The sequence below is a fragment of the Bos javanicus genome, chromosome 4 (assembly GCF_032452875.1).
Source record: "Bos javanicus breed banteng chromosome 4, ARS-OSU_banteng_1.0, whole genome shotgun sequence".
NCBI classification, from domain to species: domain Eukaryota; kingdom Metazoa; phylum Chordata; class Mammalia; order Artiodactyla; family Bovidae; genus Bos; species Bos javanicus.
Window position 1 is genome coordinate 32,695,364 of NC_083871.1, and position 22,007 is coordinate 32,717,370.

The window sequence follows — 22,007 nt, forward strand, 5'->3', positions numbered from 1 at the left end:
AAATGAAATGTCATCTTTATAAAGTCTCCAATGTAGTTGAATCTATTCTGGATTCTATTCCTGTTTATTCATTCCTATGTACATTCTTCCATCTGGTCCTTGGAATAATTTCATCCACTCCTCCCAAACTGCCAATCTTACAGACGTTATTATAAGCAGTTAACAGAACCCTTCCCCCTTTTGCATGTTTTTACATACATAGAAATTCTGTGTAAGGATTGCAGTATTTATACTACTAGGTCTTCCCATTCAATAATGTATAATGGTGTAGGGATCCTTGTATACAAGACAACAAATGTTTTTGGTTTTCTTCATTTCTTCTTGAGTTTGCACCTATTAAATTTATATTAAAAAGTGAAAACCCTAAATAATTTAGAAACCAGATCATGCAACCCATACTTTTAAAAGTTAAATTGTATTAAAAGTATATGCCTTCACAAGTAATTTTTTTAAGGAATACTTGTTAATGTAACAGTACTTGAAAATAAAATTCACGTCCCTTTTTATGTTTCAAAAACCATTTTCCATTGACTACTCTGCACTTGATTTTGTAAATATCAAATAGAATACTTCAATTATCCGACACTAGGGATGTTTTGGGTAATTGAATTTTCAAGGTGACTTAAGCACCAATACTTTTATTATAATTTTTTTTCTTTTTCTGGCCTGCACAATGTAGTTTGCAGAATTCTTAGTTCCCTGACCAGGCATAGAACCCAGGCCCCTGCAGTGAAAGCACTGAGTCCTAACCACTGGACTTCCACAAAAAGTCCGTAATTATAAAATTGCCTCTTCCTTTATTGAACAGATTTATGTTAAAAGTGATTCTTAATCCATTTTTAGGGTCATCATGATTCAGCCTAGACTCCTTCTGTCATATCCCTTTTATACTTCAATTTTAACTTGATGGAAATTTTGGCCTGGGAATTTCATCAATTAGCAGGCTCCACCAATGATTTCCCTGTTAACTCACTCATTTATATATGTATTTATTGGACACTTACTCCATCAGGAATAACAGGTACTATAATTATTACCTCATTGTTTACGAATGTGTTGACAAAGAGAAACCTGGCAGGCTACAGTCCATGGGGTTGCAAGGATCGGATGCAACTAAACAACAAACTATACATAAAAGTTACCATTTTTAAGTGCACAGATCTGTAGCATGAACACAACCACCTTCAACTTTTTCATCTCCTGCAACAGAAATTCTATTTAAGTTAAACTCCCTACTCAACCCTTTATTTGTCCTTTTAATTTTTCCTAATTAAAGTGATCAGAGCCACATTTGACACTCTAAAGCTGTCACACTTCACTTACCAATGTGTCCCAGTTGACTTTTGAGGGAAGAGTAGGATTAGGCCCCCTCTTTGAAGAGTCTCAGTTTTTCCAAGTTTGTCACCTTTCTTCACAACTCATTGTTAAAGGATGTTGCCAGTTACATTCCCTCTATCAAGGAAGTATCCTCTCAAATTTACAAAGCAGGAATTGTAGCAGTCTGAAAATCATGCCCTGAAAATCTATTCCTGGATTAAATTACCATCAGAGAGATACAACAGTCCCTCCTTTCACTTTCTGTAGTTTTAATTACCTAAAGTTGACCAAATAATCCAAAAATATTAAAAATTCCAGAAACAATTTGTAGGTTTTAAATTGTAAGCCACTCTGAGTGATGAACTCTTGCACCATCCTGCTTCATTCATCCTTCTTAGGGTCTCCAACCATCAGCATCATCGTAAATCCAAGATCCAGCATTACCTGGAGCACATGATCCTCCTTCTGACGTATTATCAGGTCGACTGTAACCTAACAATGCCTTTCATTCATCTCACTTAATTCATCACATGGGCACTGTATCATCTCACATTACTACAGGTTTGAGAACACATTCATGCACCTTTATTACAGTATGTATGTATGTGTGTATAGTTTTTTTTTTGGCCACACTGTGTGGTTTGTGGAAATCTTAGTTCCTTCACCAGAGACTGAACTTTGGCCCTCAGCAGTCAGTGGAGTCCTAACCACTGGACTGCCAGGGTATTGTATTCTCTACATACTGTGTCTTTAATCGTGTTCAGTATCTCTTTATGTGGCTATTAATTCTCTTCCACATTTTGGCTAACATTTTACTTTTTGATGATACATAAATTTTTAAAGTATTCCTACAGTCAACAAATTAATGTTCTCATTAGGGCAATGATTTCCAGTCTTTAAATAACCCGGCTTAAAGAACAAAAGTCCTGTAGGGACCAACAAGAGAGAGCTTTATTCTCTAAGACAGCCCTTAGTGGCAAGTTAGCTTTTTAATAAAGACATCCGCGGTACTTGTATTCCATAGATCTCACTGAGCTAGCATACAGATCATAATAATCTAATTTTATTCCCATTGATTTGAGGGAGAAAACAAAGGAGGCTCACGTTCCTATACTTTTTATTAAAGATCACCTGAAAAATCATCCACCTCTTCATTTGTACAGCCTCCCCTTTCATTACAGTCATTTAAGTGTGTTTTCCCATTAGAATGTGGGCTTCTTAAAGAAATAAACCATACTATTTATCTTTTCTTCAACACTGAATACTATCAATATTGGTAGTTGACAAAAAAAGGGAGCAAAGAAAAGGGTTTTTCAAGACTGAAGAAGAGACACAGATTATACATTTAGGTGCATGCAAAAGTACTAGGAAAAAGGAAATCCAAATTAATCCAGTTATATTTTCCCACTCTACCACAATAAAGAGAGAGTCCCATTTTCAAAGAAATTAACTTTTATTTGAAAGAAAGACTACCCCTCCACTACTTCTAAGAACTCTATACAAACAGCCTGCCTAAACCATTGTCCCAATACCAAAATTTCTAATAGCAATTATACAATTGCTCTAAGTAATAAATAATAAGGGCTGTCCTTCACTGATTAATAAATTCAACACAAAAATCACACTTTACGTTTTTAAGTTTCAACAAATGTATTTTAAATACATGTTTTATAGGAGTCCACAAGCTTTTCATTTCTAAAAAAAGATGTAATTTTTAGGGTTCAAAAATTCTGTTCTTCAAAAGAAATGACCAAGTAAGTGTTTTCTTCTATAGCTTCAAACTTTCTACACTCAACTATTTGACTGTTCCATGCCACCCCAGACAAACTTGACCTGACTGAACTACTACTAACTTCCCCAAAAGAAAAAGGAGTTTGTAGTAAATGCAGACCTCTAATACAATGTCTAATACAATATCTAACACAAAAGAAGCTTTAAAAAGATCATTTCTTTCCTCATTTTGATAAGCTAGGAGTGAATTTTCCATAAAAGCAAAAAACAAACAAAAAAATCATTTACAAAGCATAACACGGGGGTTCCTTTTTTACTCAAGATGTTTAACTACTCAAAAATGACAATTACATCTTTAAGAATATAATAAAAGGGGTGGAAAATAGCAATACAATTGACAAAGTGTAGATGCTAAACAAACCAAAGATTTTTTAAGGGTTCTTTTGAGGAGTAGGAAGGATTAGAAGCTTGGGGAAATCCAGAATTAAAAAAAGAGAAAAAGATGTCCTCAACTGCGACCACTCTGCTTATTAATAGCGTCCTGCAAAAGAGTAAAAAAAAAAAAAAAATTAAGTCAAATGACAATTACAGTTTCACTTGCCTAATATTTTCCCAACTATTAACAGTCACCATACACCCTAATTTTCTAAAATAAGCCATTAATTACAAATTAGATTTTTAATGTGACAAAAGCAAAAGTATACATACTTGGGCTGTAGGATCGAGATCTTGATCGTGATCTGTATCGACTATAATAAGGAGAAGGTGATCTTCTTCTGTAGGAAATAAAAGATTACTTAGCAAAGCACATAATCACTACACTGAAGCAGATAAAAACAAAAATTTCATCATTCAAAATAGTAGCAGATCTAAGATAAGCTATTAATTTTTCAATGCACCAACTATACAAGGTGAGTATTGGCCAATACAAATACACACGCCTCTTCATTTCAACTACAGAGTATCAACCACTGGACTGCCAGGGAAGTCCCATATTTCACTCATTTTTATCAATACACATTAAAACAAATTAAAAGTGCCAATACTACTATTATCATCTAATTCAGAACAGAAATCTTAAGTTACAACATTACCTGTACCGGTAATCATAGTCTTCATATCTGTCGTACCCACGATCATATCCTCGATCATAATAAGAATCTCGACGTCTGCCACCTCCTCCACCTCCACCACCGCCGCCGCCGCCACCGCCACCACTGCTGTAGAAAAAGGTGCAAATTCCACATCAACAGGAATGATTATTTTCTATTATCATTTAATACAAATAGATACTTAAATAAAATGGAAGAAGCTGAGAGAGAAACAATAACCCTTTCATGCCAGTTACTTCAATGTCTTACTTTGTTGACTCCTATGATATTCTGCTTCATATTTACAACAATAAATAGCCAGGAATAATTTCACTAACTACAAACTATAAGGCCTTAGAATGCACTGTCCAAATCAGTAAGACCTTTTCAATAAGGTGAAAAAAAGCACTGTGCTGAGAAAAAGTACCTAAGTACTAAGATGTATGTTCTATGACCAGTTCAAAAGCAGTTAATAAACCTCAAGAATTTAAAAGTATCCAAGCCTGAACACCAAAGAAAACTAACTACTTTATACTGAAGTCCAGCACTAAATGTTAAGGTCTGGTGTTCAAACGTCTATCAGTGAATTTGAATTTAAATTCTAAGCCCTCTTTTCCTTGTTGTTTTCCTAACTCTTAATCATATGGACATTATTTTCACTTTAGTTTTCAGTGGGCTCTCCTTGTCAAATCTTTTTTCCCCAAGAGGCTTCACATTAAACGAAAGCTTATATTCCTTCTTTCACTCTCTGGTTTTAATATATTAAAAAACTTTTTCCTACACACAGAGGCTTCCAAGGTCACATAAATAGAACGAGAAGTATTTAAAAGCATACTGTATTTTTCTAGCATTTAATAATTCTATTGTACAAGAAAAGAGGTAGGAATGCACTTCAACTAGTTTTGTCTCCTTGATCAAATATACATATAAAAAATTAAAGTGATTCAAATAACACACACACACACATACACACACACATTAAATAACTTTCAATTCTAATTACAGGGGGAAAAAGTTTTATCTTTTGATTAACCAAAGATGTGCACACATTTCTGGTGGCTTTCTGACTCTTAAACTCAGCTTAGGAAACTCGAAATCTTACTGAGTTGGTCTGCCCATGTATATGCCTGGTGTTGGTGTGTGTGCTCTCTTAGTGATAGAATAATCCACCCGAATTCTTCTACCATCCAGTTCCATTCCATTTGCCCTTTCCATAGCCTATAAAAGAGAACAGGCACAGAAAGTCATGCATAATTTACCAAGGGGAAACTTTCAAAACTGAAAATTTGGTAAACATTTCTTTCAAGTAAAAACAGCAAGGACCTGACATATTAATTCCTGCTATATGCCTGTCAATAATGAATTTTCAATGTACACAAGAACACTTACGCAGGCTTGTGTTAAAAGTTATAAAGAAGCAACCACAGAACCTGCAGAATTCTGAGGCTTCAGAATCTAGCTTCAGTCTGAGCAACTCAAAGCAGAAAGTGCAATTCAGTGAACAGGTCTAAACTTGTCAAGCCATTCCTAAAATACCATACTGCCACCTAGTGAGCTTCAGATACAAAGGAACTTTCTAATCTGCACCAAGATTATACCTGTGCTCATATTCTCTACCATTCTGCCCTTTGGTACTAATACTAATAAAAGCATTAATAAATCAACCACTTTAACACATTTTAAGAAGCATTTTGGAACTAAGTGAGGCTGTCATTCCATTTTACCTCATTCAGAAATAAACCTAAGGAGCAGGGGCGTCAAAAGGCAGGGCAAACAAGCTTCATATTTACACAAATTTTAATTGTGATATTGTCTGCACTTTTACTTCAGGTCAGATATCCTGGTATTTCTAAATTTACACCTTTATCCTTTAATTGAGAACAGGAAAAAACAAAACACAAATACGCAACAATAAAAACCCACTAGTGTCTATTAGTATGTCTATCATATAAATGCCTTCAACTGAGAGCATTATTTTGTTAGACTTATCCAGGTTTTCCAACAACACTACCACTGACATTTGGCAGTGGTTAATTCTGTGTTGTCGGTGGCTATCCTGTGCAGTGCAGAATGTTTAATATCATCCCTGCTTTACCACCAGATGTCAATAGCATCTATTACTGTTGAAAGATAAGCTTTTGACTGTTTATACTGTAACCAAACACTATTGATACAAACAGCAATAATGACCTACGCCCAACTACTGTCACATATAAAATGGTACAAAAAAGACAAGCCAGTACCTTCCGTTCTTTAACAAATGAGCTTCAAAAATTCCTTAAAATGGAATTTTCAATTCAATCACCATGAACTTTTGAAGGCAAGCCTACTGCTTCCTCTACAACCCATTACCTAGTACATTAGAACAACACTATTTCAAATCTCTGACATTGACTGGGATCATTCTGTTAGGCATATTAAGGGCACTAAACAAAATGAAAAGGTACCAACTCTTCCCATGTATTATTTTTCATTTATAGAACAGAATGATAGATGAATATTAAGAGAATAGAAAAACAAAGCTCTTGTATAGACAGGGAGATAATCAGACACACAAAAAATTAAACAGATTAAACCTAAACACAATTTTTTAAAAGTCAATGTAATCATTTGCTTAGAGCCATGAATAAGGCTTTTTCAAAAGAGAACACTTATATACACTTCACCTTTTCCATTTAACTCATACACTACTTCACAAGGCCAGATTTTAATCAGGATATGCCTATACGCATTTTAGCTGGAAAGTGAAACTGAACATTCCAATTTTAACACTAACAGAAGAGTTTAAACTATGTCAGAGAATTAAAGAGCACATAATGTTTATGGAACTGGAAATTTATTAATCAACTTTCAAAAGTAACTCAATACTAAATAATGCACATCAGAAATTTTTCAAAGTGACAAAAATAATTACAAAAAATTACCTCCTTTGAGTCATCTATTCTCTCGAAATAAACAAAAGCAAATCCCCGTGACCGTCCAGTTCGCTGGTCATAAACCACATTGACACCACTCAACGGTCCATATCGAGAAAATACTTCGCGAAGATCTCTCTCTGTTGTGTACAAACTGAGGCCAAACACTCCTAGACAAGTATTGGGATCAGGATTTGCCTGTTGAATAAAGATGTTATTTAAGTTCCAAATTAAAAAAACAACAACAAACATACAGAAATACTTCTGCTTAGGGCACTTCATCCAATACACAAAGTCACCTGGAAACATGAATTTAAAAGGAAAAAACCAGATGAGCTATATTTTACAGTTTACAGTACACTCGAGCCTTCTTTAGAATATACTTCAGGTTATAGACTGAATAAAAATGTCACTAATTCACTAGTCCAGCAATTTTCAGAACAAATACTATGAATTTATCTTTAGTTTAATGTCTATTTCTAGTTTATTCAAATGTTTTATATCCCTTATAGATCTGTGCTCAACCTGACTTCATCTGCAATTGCTGATTAGACTCCCCTCTTCTATTTTCACTCTTTAGCAAGGATATTCCTTCCAGATTTGAAAAATTAATGTGCTGATTTCAAAACACCATTAAATAATAGCAGATTCCATCACTGTTAAATAGAATCAAACCTCATATCCAAGACTCAATTTCTTTATCAATAATAAGATAACCTGTCTCATGGAAAGGTTAACTGCATTTATTAACGCACTGAGGAACTTTGCATATTGCTCAATATAAGTGTTTGCTTAGTATTTCCTTGCTACCCTCTTCCCATGGTAAAACTTTTAATCTCAATATTTTCAAGTTAGCTTTTTATTTCCATTCTTGCAACATGTTTTCCCCCAAATTTCTTTTAATGACTCAAAAGTCAAGAAAAGAAAATACAATTGAATGCATATAAACAATATTCATATAGCCAAGGATGTTTCTAGAGTACCACTTTTAAACAGTGCTCTAGCTCTTACAAAATCAAGATTTTATACTATGACTAAAGACACAGGAAATACATAAAAGGTTTTCATTAACTTAAAAACCATATACCCTGCTGCCTGTATGTCTTCTCCGGTTAGACATTGGAGAATGACTTCGGCTCCTTCGACGCCGGTATTCTGGTGTATATGACCTACTTCGAGATCGTCTCCTATGAGAGTGAGAATGGGATCTGGATCGAGTGTAACGTCTATGAGAATGCCTCCTTGACCTCGACCTTTGAGAGAAATAAATTTAGGTAAAAATATTGGAACAAAATGGCTGTTAAAAATAAGAACACCAATTGAAGGCTCTCTGGACAAAAACAGATGAGTCAATAATTTAATCATCAAATACTTAAAGACATCGCCTGCTCACCATTGCTGCTTTGTATTAATAACAACACACCACTGAGCCTCATTCCATGTTTGGTTTGAGTGCTCCCTATTTGTAAACTGTCTTTTTCGTATGTGCACAGTAAATTTTTACAAATTTTGTTAGTGATTCATTAGTTTTACTTTAGCTTTCTGAACTTTTGACAATTCCAAGGACCTATACGTTTATCCCTGCTTGTTTTCAGCTTGTTTATCCTTTTAGAGGAAAAAGTATTTTTCCTCTTGTAGACTATATCTCCTCGTTTCCAGTTAACTCTTTTCACCTTACCTTACAATCATGTTAAGGCTCCACCTTCTTTAAAAAGAAGGATATCAACTAGCACTAGAAAGAAAATTCTTTAATACTCTACAACATGGATAAACCTTGAGGACATTATGCCAAGTGAAATAAACCAGTTATAAGAAGACAAATATTGTGATTTCACTTGGATGAGATACTTAAAAACAGTCAAAATCATAGAGACAGAAAGAAAGATGGTGGTTTGTCAGTGGCTGGAAGAGGAGGAGAATGAGAGTACTTGTTTAACTCGCAGTTTCAGTTTTACAAGATAAAAAGAATTATGGAGATGGATGGCTGTGATGTGTACAACAATATGAATGCATTTAATACCATACTCTTAAAATGGGGAAAAAAAAAAAAAAAGACCTAACAAACCACCAACCAACTACCATCACAATAAAACTGTTTGAGTCTTATTACCTTTTCAGTATTGTCCTATATTCCCTTCACGGTTACGTATCATTTCCTCTCCAGTCTTTCCTTAGCCTGCTGCAATCTAGCACCAGCTAAATTAACTCATCACAACCTAAACTGCCCACCTCACCTAACAGTCCTCATGTTTAATGGTCTTCATTTTTTTCAAACCTTCTACAGCATCTCACCAATTTTTCTACTGCTGATTCCCTAGTTCATATACTGTTTGATTATTTCCAATTACTCACATTCTTCCCATTGCAAAGAAAATGGAATTTCTTATTACTATTCATCTCATCCATCCTTAAACACCCAGACTAGCAGTGATGACAGTCATACAAAATAACTTCTATGAGGCATTCAGTAAATGTTATAAATGCTGAGGGCCAGAAAATTTAAACAATAAAGCTGGGAGATTTTACTAGGCAGGCAGGGGAAAAGTGTTCTAGGAATACCAAGAGCAAAGGTTCCTGGGCAAACAATTCCGAGTTGGAATGAAAACAATAACATGAATGGCCTACTATCCAAAAGAAATTAATCATGGGGAGGTGGGGTAGAACTAGAAAAAACTTGTGTCCATATAGGAACACTGAACAGGGTTTTCTATTTTCCTTAGCATTAATTTATAGTTTCAATTTAAAAAATAAAAAATATTAATAAAGCTAGTTGTTACATAAAATACCAACTGTTACATTTAAATGTGTTGGTCCTGTACGGAGGTATGGAGGGCTGACTGTACTATGCCATTTTACATGAGGGACTTGAGCATCTGAGAGGGGTTTCCCAGGTGGTGCTAGTGGTGAAGAACACACCTGTTAACGCAGGAGACTCAAGAGACAAAGGTTCAACCCCTGGGTCAGGAAGATCCCCTGGAGGAGGAAATGGCAACCCACTCCAGTATTCTTGCCTGGAGAATCCCACTGACAGAGGAGCCTGGTGGGCTACAGTCCATAGGGTTGCCAAGAGTCAGAGACGACTGAAATGATTTAGCATGCACCCACGAGCATCTGAGAATTTGGTATGCACAGGAGCATCAATCCTGCCTCCCCACCAACAGGTACTGAAGGAGGACTAAAGTAATGAAAAGTGACGTGAGTGCTTATCCTTTCTCTAAGTCAGATAGTGATAAATATCATGAAAAAAAATTAGGAGTAAGGGAATAGTGTGTGTGCACTGGTATTTAATGTTCTCCAGTGATACAGGAACATAAAACTGAATCAAGTGATGACTTGAGAATATCATGAGGGAAGAATATTCTAGGCTGAGAGTAGCAACCAGAAAGTCCTAAAATTAAAATATGCTCACTTCTGTTTCCACACCCGAATTCTATGGAGCACAATTCTGCACATGTGGATTCAGTTAAATATACAGAGTGGTTAGCAAATCAAGCACTAGGCTGGATCCTGGATACAACAGAGAAAAAGAACCAACTGTAGACTACAAGAAAAGTACAGCCTTTGATTCTTGTTTCATGTCCCCTTGCAAGGATACTCTATTCAGAGACATAAATTACGTGTTTTAATCAAGAAATTACAATGACTTATCAAAATAAAAATAACTGTCCAGATTGCTTTTAACTGTTCATCCCACCGCTCCACAACAGTACACCTAAGATCTCTGAAACAGTGAACCCCGCAAGGGCTCACTAGTCTTTGCTGTAATCAGGGGGAGTGGCTAGAACTCTGAATCACTCCAGCACCACTTTCCAACAATTTATCTGATCAGAGGATCAGAGTTCCACCCTGGACCTAATGAGTCAAAATCTTCAGTTAAAGAATGTAGCTGTAATGTGAAACTTGAAAAAGCTTCTCAAATCCTTCTGATAACCAGTACCACGTACATATATCAACCTTTTCTGCATTAAATTGTAAGCCAAGTCTTCAATGGAGAAAATTATCTTTTTGTTGTGCAAATACTGCTGAAATAATATAAAACAATAACCCAGCACATTTAAATCAACACATATTTAATTTGTATTAATAACGAGTAACAGCTCTAGATTAATAGAGCTAACAAATTATTCTACCTTATCTAAGTCTTTATATCTGTAACATACCACTGATTTCTAAACTCCATTGTTTTAAAAAAAAAAGTCATGATTTTGAGCGAAATTTCTAGGAAAAAATTACAACAAAAATGAGGGATTTGGTACAAACCACTTTGCCCAGAAAAATCCAAGAAAAGCATTTTAAACATACTCACATATTATTTTAAATACTCACCTGGATTTTGATCTTGATCGAGAATGGGATTCAGAGTGTTTGGAAACCCTTGATGGACTACGAGATCCTGACCTGCTCTCCGATTTTACACGAGCAGGAGTTCCCGTTGGAGATTTTGACTGAGAGCGAGACTCCTAACAAAGAAGACAGTATTACAAATGGCACTGGTCACATAGATGCCTAACACCTAACATTTAAAGTACCGTAATTATTTATATTGATTGCTCCTGAAAAACAAATGGTTAGGCAACACCCTCCAGAAAAAATTTCAGCTCATTAATAACCCATTGTTAATACTGCTAACTGTCCTCAATAATTCCCTACTTGAACCAGATCACCAATTCTCTATTAACTAAGTAATCATGCAAATTCATCTACAACTTGATCATACAGACACTGGAACATAAACCATACATTTACTTAACCTAGGACCCATTCATTCTTCCAGATTCTTTTAATTCTACTTCACTCTTGCTTTCTACTTCTCTTCATTCTTCATTGAGTTTTTCATTTTTCATACTTCGTGTATTCTTCCCCAAAACAATTCAAAATAGCCTTAAAAAAAATATTCAAGTGCTTCTATCTGACCAATCTTCTGTTCAATTTTTTCCCCCATTCAATTTTAATTTTCTGATCTTTAATACTTTTCATTAGCCTTCTTTTATCTTGATTTATCTTCCACATTCTTGGAAAAAACTCTTCAATTTCTTCACGAACATTAACCTTAATGGAAAAAGAACATTTAGTATATTTAAGCACGTGGGGATTATAAAACTCTGCTGGAGTTCAGAATGTTATCTACCAAATGGAAAAGCCAGCAGGTAAAGTGCAAATAACTAGTTTATTAAAAAAACAATTTTATAATCTTTAAAATTGTTCAAAACTCTAGTTTCTAACAATTAAAGAGAATTTACTGAATTTCTCTAAATGTTTTTTACCATACTGTTCACCCTCCTCCCCTTTCAAGTTTCATCCTAGTTCCTAAAATGTGAGCAGTTTTAATATAAATACTTAATTCAAGCATAACTCTAACATTAACTGTAACCCCCCCATACCTATGTCTTAAGTATTCACTAATTTATAACCTGAAGATTCCCAATGATCTCAAAATAAGCTTTCCCTAAGCCGGGCTACGATACTAAGATATAGTTAAAGCAAAGCATCACAGGCTGGAATATCTGAACACACCTATCTAAACTCACCTATTATAGGACACATGCTGAGGTTCAGAGAAGTAAAACACAATTAGTAAAATTACTAACATTTCCTGATTGTTTGACCACTATCTTTGCTTACTCTGACTTTAACCAGAAAGACACAATCTGAAATAAAACAAGCATCCCCCAAAAAAAAGGGAGGGGGGGGAAATATGAAATTAAAAATTTCCCCTTTGGCTTTTAAGTTCCTAGTGGTTGTAAATTAGTATCATGGTCTTTATTGTTTATCCTACCTTTTTCATAGTTTTTGCGTATTTTACATAGTTATGCATACTTATATTCCCTTCAGTGACTATATCATTTATCAGAAATCTGACTGGCTTCTAAAAAAACTGGATATAAATCAAAACTTTCCAAATCATTTAAAACTTATTAGAAGCCTGTTTTTAAAATTTTGATAGACATGAAGAACTTATGACCAAAGTAGGATGGACAGTTTGGTTTCTCTGTCCACTTGACCCTTGATTATTAGTAAAAACAAACCCATTTTCCACCAATTTTCATTTATGTCATTAAGATTATCACCCAACTTCCTTGAAGTTTTCCTTCAGGCTTATTTTTCAAAAATGGTACTATTGATGCTACCAGGCCCATTTTTTTTTTCAGATGAAAACAAACTGAAATACATAGCCACCCTTCTGTTCAACATCCACCTTCTCCATTTATTTACCTACAGAAAGTCTTTCACCACATCTCAAATACTTTCTAAATTTCTGGACAGATGCCTGGAGCAGGCATAGCAATTTAGGTTTTTTCATTCACTGAAACTGTAAAAGCAGCATATTCAGGACTAAAAACAAAAGTATGGCCACTCATTTGTAATTGAAGTCTCATAGGCCAGTTCATTACCTATATTTTATTAGGTAAAAATACCTAATACCCCCGCCCTTCTTTTGGCTTTCCCTTATATAAACAGATCCCTTGGTATAAATCTACAAACATCACTACAGCCCTTGTTATATATGCAAAAAGCTTTGTGTTCTGTGTGCTCTGATGCTCTTACAACCTTTAATTTTTAAGACAGAAATAAGTTTATATATTAAAGACTTCTATTATAAAAACAATTGTAGAAAATTATTCAATAGTGCTGAAGGTAACCACTTTTTAGGTGTTAACATTAACAAGGTAACCCAGTAACAATTTAAATTTTAAATCTCATTTCTGGCATAGCAATCCACTGGAAAATGTATAATTTTCCTTTTACTTTGTTCGTAAAAGCTATGACATGACAGAATATCTTTTGCTTTTTATTATCCAAGGTGTCACAAATACCTAACCTCCTCTGTTACCTACCCTTCAATTTTTATCTCAGGGAAACCTCAAAATGCATATATTTTTTTCATGGAATCATTCAAGGTTAACAAAGAGTGCTCATAACTCACCCTTTAACTTATAAAGATGTCAGTCATTTTAACTTATAAAGATGTCAGTAACTTCCAAAAACAATTTAGAAACATCTAGCTAAAAAGGTAAATCAACAACTGTCAATAAACTTAAACTAAAAAATAAAACTACAGAGCATAAAAAACTTTTACTCTTCACTGCGCATTAGAAATTAGACTATAATAAGCCCTTTGTGGACAAATGCTAGATTATTCTTTTCCATCTTTGACTATCTTCATTATGAAATGGTAATATCAACTTTTCCCAAAGAAATTCATACAACTATTCAGAATTTGGAAAAAGAATCGAAATTGCAAAGAGAAAAATAGACATTGAGAAGGGTGTTATCTGTCCCGTTTGACTGGAGACTACTTAACCTGCTCTTAAATCTGTCAAGAAGTTCTGCAAATTCCTAAGTAACCTGCATCTGGACCCACCAACCAACACAGTGCCTACTTGAAATGGGCAGATTAATGACTCAACCAAATCATATCACAAATTTTAATAGAAATATATCTTAAGTAGCCTTCTAGTCTACTTTACCTACTATAAACCAGGAGCTGGGCAGAAAGTTCTCACAGCACAACCTGCTTAAATCATGTTGTTTTTTTTTTTAAACTATTCTTTATTAACAAGATGCCTCTAGTGGTAGCTGAAGTACACAGCCAAAAATAAAAAGGAGCTAACTACGATTTCTAAGAAATACTATAGTGTATCCCATACAAGCAGTCTAAAAATTGTCTATGTATAAATATACCATGACCATGTACTCAATCTAAGAATTATCTATGTGTAAAAATATTATAACCATGTACTACTTTTTAATCAGGAAAAAGGTTATTAAATATGCACATGTAGTTGCAGAACATGAAAAAATCCTACAGCAAATAACTGCAGTGTCTTTTAATATACCTAGTATATTATAGATGGAAAACAAATTCCAACCATATGTATGCTTAATACTTAAAGCCCATTAAAATAAACCAATAAAAATGTTACGCTATAACCCATTCTAATATTATGACAAGGCAAATGCCAAGTAACAGTGCCAAGTTTACAGAAGTTCAAGTCTATATGAATATAGCCTAAGTTTTTAAAACAGATTCTCAAAACATATTTCCCTACTACTTTGTAAAATTGAGAGATTTCCACAGAAACATACTAGTGCGTTTAGGTGAACTATACGTGGGGGTGGGAGGGATTTAAATTACCCAAATAACTTATATTTATTGTACTAAGAACTTCATTCTTCAGGACTTGTAGACAACAGTCTGTGTTTATTCAATTCATGTATTTCAGTCTTTCAGTTTTTATAGCAGTTCTGCTTCCTTCCTTCCTTTTGAGTATTAAGCTGTTTCTTTTACAGATCCTTAAGCTTACAAAAGAAATATTTTCACTCTTTTTAATCCATAACTAGTATTAGAGCAATTTCTTAAAAAGCAAATACCAACTGCTCAAAATATTAGCTATTTTAAAATAATTTACCTTCTTTTAAAGTCCAGTATGCTGCATTTTAAGTGAGATTAAAGTGATTTTTTTTATCTACGAAGGCTCACAGATCTTCTAACTTGTATGTCTTTACAGTCTCTAAAGTTTGGAATAATTCTGGCAACGTGTTAAGACAATTTATTAAAGAATTGGCAGTTAAATTTAAACTCATGTCACACTGTGAAATTACCTGTAAAACTTACAAATCTTTCATACAAATTTTATTTATTTAGGCCATGCCATGTGGCTTGTGGGATCTTAGTTCCCTGACCAGGGATTAAACCCTTGATCCCTGTGAAACATGGATTCCTAACCACTGGACCACTATGAAATTTCCTTCTGTACAAACTTTAAACGTGGTTCATAAACCAGTCAGCTTACACGCTATGATCCGTTGTCCAAAAAACCAGTGTGTAAGTGGCAACTTCAAAGGTATGGAAAATAAATGTAAAAGGACTAAAGTAGTTTAGCTATATTAAAACAAACCACTAAGAACCCATTACAAAATTTCCTACTTATGTTTTCATCTTTTAGTGTTACGGAGTATTTACAAATCTTGAGTAAGTAAGACTACAGGGCCTTAGTTTCAGGGAAAAAACTTGACTTTTCTTCTGCCTCAGACTGTTCAGGCCTAGTCTCTCATACTTTGGTGAAAATCATGAGACAGTAAAGATTATACAGAACTACATTATGGCAGTAACTTAAAGGAAGGAGGGGAAACCACATTTTCTTTCATTATTTCCTTCTCAATTTTTTTCTTTTTAAAGTGTTTACTGATTTCCCATCGAATCATTACCATTTTCTCATCTTCACATCTATCCTACTAAACTGGTTACGATGTGTGAATAGTAACTATTAACTCACTCAGCTTAGGAGAGGGGGTCTCAGGGTTAGTTACATGATGACTGAGCACCCACTGATGTTATCAACAGATTTTCACAGTATTTACAAGCTCTAAAAAACTTATGCTGATTACTCAAGGCCATTTTTACACTTGTATACTACACACTATACCATAAGGACGTAACTTCATTTACAAAATTAAGTCCATAAACAAAGTTTATCTGTATTTAAAAAAAATGACTCTTATCTCTAAATGTTACCCTTGATAGTCTTTCAGATCCCAAGACTCTTTATACTCATTTTAGGAATGCTACAAATTATAAGTAGTAACTATGGCAAATCTGTAGAAGTACAGTTAGGCATCCTGGGTACAACTGGTTGTACTGTTCCCTTTAAAAATCCCACCTTCTAGCTTAGATTGAGCAAATGAGCACCCTTCAGTGAAAGAATCTCAAATATAAAAATTTGAACATTTTCTGAAGTTTTACAAATTCTCTGCTTAAATAAATAGATGGGGAGAACAAAAAAGTATTAAAATTGGATACATATTATTTCAGAAAAAAAATTAAACTCAAGAGACACAGACTATTCCCTAAGTTCAATAATACTCCTACTAAAAGAATGGAAGCCTTACTCTTCTGCAACAGGTTGATATGATGAGATATGTAAAACTAAACTGCTGAAGAGGCTGGACTAACTTTTTTTTTTATTTAAACCTAAACTGCTAACATCCTTATCTATAAAATAGGATTTCAATTTTATTTGTATTCATTTAAAAAAAAAAGACGAGAGGGGTTTTTTAAAAAAAAAAAAAAACTAGTGGCCAAGCTGGGTTTTTAATGGCATAGTCATCACCCTTATTATTACAAAACAGGTTTCAATTAAGAAAAAACAAAAACAAAAAACCTTCCCCTATTTTTGATATTCTTTAACAAAATATCTTAACACACACAAATTTAAATTCCAACTTGATAGATGAATTTGCATTTTGCTCTTCACTTTTATTATCCAGTTAATCATCTCATATATTAAGAATGGGAATACTAGGGTCTCTTAAAATATCCCAGCTACTCAAAAACCCAGAACAAGCTCTGAAAACAGGATGCCAGAATAAGTAGTACCCTTCCTCTTCAGCAATTCTACTAAGTATACACAATCATGGAATTACAAGATAGACTCCTACGTGATAAAGGATCCTTAACCTAGATTAAAAACTCAGGGCCATTGTTTTAAAAAAAAAAAAATTGGACTCAATGTTTTTCTAAGTTTCATTTAAAAAATTTTTTTTAATTTTTAAAATTTTAAATTTAAAGAGGGGAATAAGTAAAATAACAAGAAAATATTAATTTCCATTCCCCTTAATTTCTATCAAGGATACTAAAATTTTTTGAGATTGAAATCCTAATTTTAGTTGAAGTTGTACACAGCAAACTATTCATTATTTTTATGAAGATGACATGCAAAGAAAGTCAGCTCAAGTGCCAATCTCACTCCTAACTCCAAATAAAGATAGTTCCACTTAAAATTCTGTTAACTTGATGCACATGCCAAGAAAACTGCTTAAATGGACTTATTTTAGTAAGTATCGCTATTCTTCTGGATCCCCTGAAATTCTCTTGCTCATTCTTTACATCCCACTGCTCTCCAGTTTAGATAAGACTTTTCATAAGCTCCTTCCTTAAATATTTTAAGTGTACCCTGCTGCTCTTCCTCTGCTATTTTCTGTTCTAAAGAAATAAATTCCTTTCATTATGCTACTCTCATAAGAATCTATCGATGGCTCCTTACCACATATTGGATTAAGTCCAAATTCCTAAATCTAGAAATCACACTCCTCCACTATCTGACTACACAGTCAAGCCTATGTAGTCTAGCAACCTCCCCATTGTCTCATTCTTACAATCAATATTCGTATTTCCCTTATCATAATATGCAACGTTAAGTTTTACAGACTAAATAAAACTTTTCCTTTCCTCTGGGCTCACAAAATCATTCAACTTCATTTTCTGAATTTCTTATTAATTCTATCACACAGTACTTGACTATATTCTGACTTTTACCCAGATTTGAGCTATCAGTTATCACAAATCAGACTCCAAATTCTCTCCTTTGAGAACATCTGGTCTTTACAAAAAAGGTAAGAGATGCTTAATACTTTCGAAGGGAATATGACTGATTAACTGCTAGGGTGACTTTTAACAAAAATTCAGCAAATTATATTTTCCTTTATAAAGCTCTTTTATGTTTTAGGAAACTCAAGAGGTAATTATCTATAATGGAAAATTAAGTTCTTGTAATTGTTTTTAGCAAACTCCATTAACAGCTCTGAGACACTGACATGGAGTGTGCTCTTTTAAGAAAAATAATCAAAATATATACATAGCATATTTTTTGCAGGCAATAAGCAATGGATCGGGACTTGCAAATCTCAAGATTCCTGGCTGTATTGTCTTTTTGGGCATCAGTTTTTAATTTCTAAAATGTTAAGAGTTCTCCAGCCATTGTAAATTAGAAAATATATCAAAGATGGTGAGGGGGGAGATTGTAAAATGCTATAAAAGTAGGAACTATTAGTTTCAATCCTGTTTCTTTAATATGTTTCAAAGTTTCCATAGAGTCATTTTAAATATCTTTTCAATAAGATATGGTTAACATATGTTGTTTATTCCTTACATAAACGAAATGAAATCTGAACACTGACCTATTGATGTTTTGTTTTAATAAAAATGTTTGAAGTATAACAACTACTTAAAACATTTCAGAAACACCATTTAAAAATCCTTTTCTGAGACTCTCTAAAACGTTACTACATTTATGTACAAAGATAACACAACAATTTTATTTTATAAAACCAAGGGCACTATAGTTTAAAAACTAAAAGCACTGCTGAATATGAAACTGCTTTAAGAGAACAACAAAAAAAAGTACATCATCAGAAAACTGTCTCCCACTCTTCTAATTCTTCTTCCAATTATGAACAAAGACAATTACTTCAACCTACCAAAAAACCCCAAAAAACAAAAGGTAACTGGTGAACATACTGAGTTCATTCACTTGGGTATCAGATGTGAAAATATTTCCTATGACCACGAACACTGTAAAAGAGGAAAAGGTAAAAATGCCTTTTCCTATTAAAATATATAGTTAATGCCTACATGCGTTTTAGCTTAAAATTGGGTAGGAATCTTACATATATTACTTTCTTAGCTGGGTAAGGTAACAATTACCTAGAATTTGCCAAATTTCTCAATTTGATGACCCCTCCCCCCCCAAAAAAAAGGTAAGACCTCAAAGGAAAATAAGGTTCCCAAAGTAGTTCTCTTCAATTTCCCACAAACCAAAACAAACATTAACTCCCCAAAATTGTACTTAACTGACAGTAAAATTTCTTCCCATTATTAGCTAACATTTTCAAAACAAGCAGCAGCTTACGACTACTTATTACCAAGTATTACATGATTTTTTAAAAAGTTTTGTTGGGACCATCAATACCTCATCCTACAAAATGAGCAGGTAATTTCATTGATATCTACAGACTTCAGATTTTAATAGAGAAACCCAATCTTAAAGGCATTCAAGATAGCTTTTTTGTCTTAACCTCAAAAAGAACAAAAGTCTAATTCGACCTTCTGGTTTATCTGTTTCCAGATGCTTATGAGCGTCTAAAAAAAGACAAAACTTATTCTGCACCTAGTGTTTTTGATGCGTTTCCCCTAGTGACCAGAATGCCAACACAGGAGCCAGAAAATGCTGTCTGGGGATTGTTTTCTTCACACGGTTTTACACTAACTCACTTCCATCAATTTTCACTACGAGAGTAACTTCCGAAATATAACCCAATCACTGCTAAACTTCCTAGTATCTTTAAGCTGAGGATAAGGTATCTTTGTGATGTTTATATTCATCACACCCAAAATAATGAAAAACTTCGAGCCTCTTTGCTGGAGGATGGGTCGAGAAGAGAAATGGGAGAGAGAGGGGCTGGAATTTTCAGGTAACCTTTTTGAATTAAGAGAATAGCACAAACTATTGTAAAAATACTGAGCAATGAAATTTGTTCAGTTATGTAAGATTAAGACAGAAGAGTCCTTTTTGTTTTTTACCGTAAAAACCTGTAAAGGAGTGGTGTTTAAAGGTCATAGGAGGAAAAGCATTGGAAGTTGAGATATAGAGAAGAAAGAAAGAAAAAAAAAGCCCAACATTAAGGAATTAGAAAAATAAGGCGTTATAGCATTTCCACATTCATTTTGAAGTGAAAAGAAAGCAGAAGGGACATTAAAGGAGAAGGGCTCCTTGCGTAGTTTTCCCCTCACAGCTCTCGTCTTAAGAACGCTTAAGGGTCGGTGCGGTCGTTGACTAACCACTTCATTAGGCTCGTCCCACCTTCAACCTCAAGGCTTTCGCCTTTATAGACGCAACGCCGCCGGTTCCGACAGAGACGCGGCCGCTCACTGCAATAGAGAGCCAAGGAGACACAGGCCCCAGCTAGTCCCGCGCCAGCTTCTCCCCGCCCGGACAGCAGCCCCGCGCACTTTCGACCCCGAGACCCTCTACGATGCTCGGGGTCGCCAGAAACGCCACCGCAGGAAGCACCTACCACTATCCGGCCGGAGGGGAACTCCCTGCCGTCTCCTCCCGCCCCACCGCGACGGGGACCCACACCTTGGAACAGCGATAAGGAAGCCTCGGGGTGGGGAGAAGGCAAGGTGCCCCGCGGGGGGGGGTGGGAACCGGACCCAGGAGTCCGGCTATCAGTCAGTCTCCAAAAAAAGGGGGAAGGGGGGTGATCCGTGGTATTTGGGGCAAGAGTGTAACCCAGAAGCCATCTTGGGATGTGAAGAAGCGACCTCGATGGCTCCAGAGGCTGCTCCCAGCGGGCCCCCGCAGGACTCCCCGCAACCCCGCCCGACCGCGCTTGTCCCCGTGAAACCCCGAGCATCGGGGCCGCCGCCAAAGACGGCTCCCGCGGCTTTGTACTCACTCTGCCCTCGAAGTTGTTCTCCTCTACATCACTCATGTCGGCCAGGCGCTCCCCAGAACTAAATAAGAGACAAGTCTCGGCTTGAGGGCCGATGGCCTAATCAACCCGCTGACTGGACCGTGGGGAGGAGGAAAGAGTCGGCAACAACGGCCGCTCCACTCCACTCCCACTCGGTCGCAGGCTCCAGCAAAATGGCGCCGGCACCGCCAGAAATCTTCTGGCCTCCCTAGTGTACGACGTAAGGGGCGGAGCGTCTCTGTGACGTCAAGAGGCCCCGCCCCCAAGGAGGCTTTGTGGTTGCCTGGGCCTAGCAACGCCCGCCGCAGAAACTCTGACGCTCCGCGCCTCGGAACCGACTGCCCACCTGACGTTCGAATTTCAGACTCCTTCTTAAGCGTCAGTCCTTTTAAAGATTTTCAGTTACCACATAAGTTTTCATTGATTTTAGCCCCTTTATATGTTTTCCAAGTGGATTTAGATGGAACAGAAAAAACTGGAATCGTCTTCATAATTAGTAGGTTTTTTATTTTGAATGGTTTTAGTCAGCACTTCGGAGAAGGCAATGGCAACCCACTTCAGTACTCTTGCCTGGAAAATCCAATGGATGGAGAAGCCTGGTGGGCTGCAGTCCATGGGGTCGCTAAGAGTCGGGCATGACTGCGCGACTTCACTTTCACTTTTCACTTTCATGCATTGGATAAGGACATGGCAACCC

The 22,007-nt window shown here is 35.5% G+C and overlaps 1 protein-coding gene across 2 annotated transcripts; it reads right to left on the bottom strand.

The window, feature by feature from the left end:
* Positions 1 to 2,751: 2,751 nt before the first annotated feature.
* Positions 2,752 to 21,522, bottom strand: TRA2A (transformer 2 alpha homolog). Of its 2 annotated transcripts, none has more exons than XM_061413712.1 (8): positions 21,293 to 21,522; positions 11,381 to 11,514; positions 8,142 to 8,307; positions 7,064 to 7,252; positions 5,242 to 5,357; positions 4,143 to 4,265; positions 3,757 to 3,824; positions 2,752 to 3,589 (listed from the first exon to the last, which is right to left on the bottom strand). In XM_061413712.1, the coding sequence occupies exons 1-8, from the start codon at positions 21,326 to 21,328 to the stop codon at positions 3,579 to 3,581; spliced, it is 843 nt and encodes a 280-aa protein (XP_061269696.1). In that variant the 5' UTR covers positions 21,329 to 21,522; the 3' UTR covers positions 2,752 to 3,578. The 2 variants fall into 2 exon arrangements, with proteins under 2 accessions (XP_061269696.1, XP_061269694.1); XM_061413710.1 differs by having other exon boundaries at positions 4,143 to 4,268.
* Between the last annotated feature and the right edge of the window lie 485 nt (positions 21,523 to 22,007).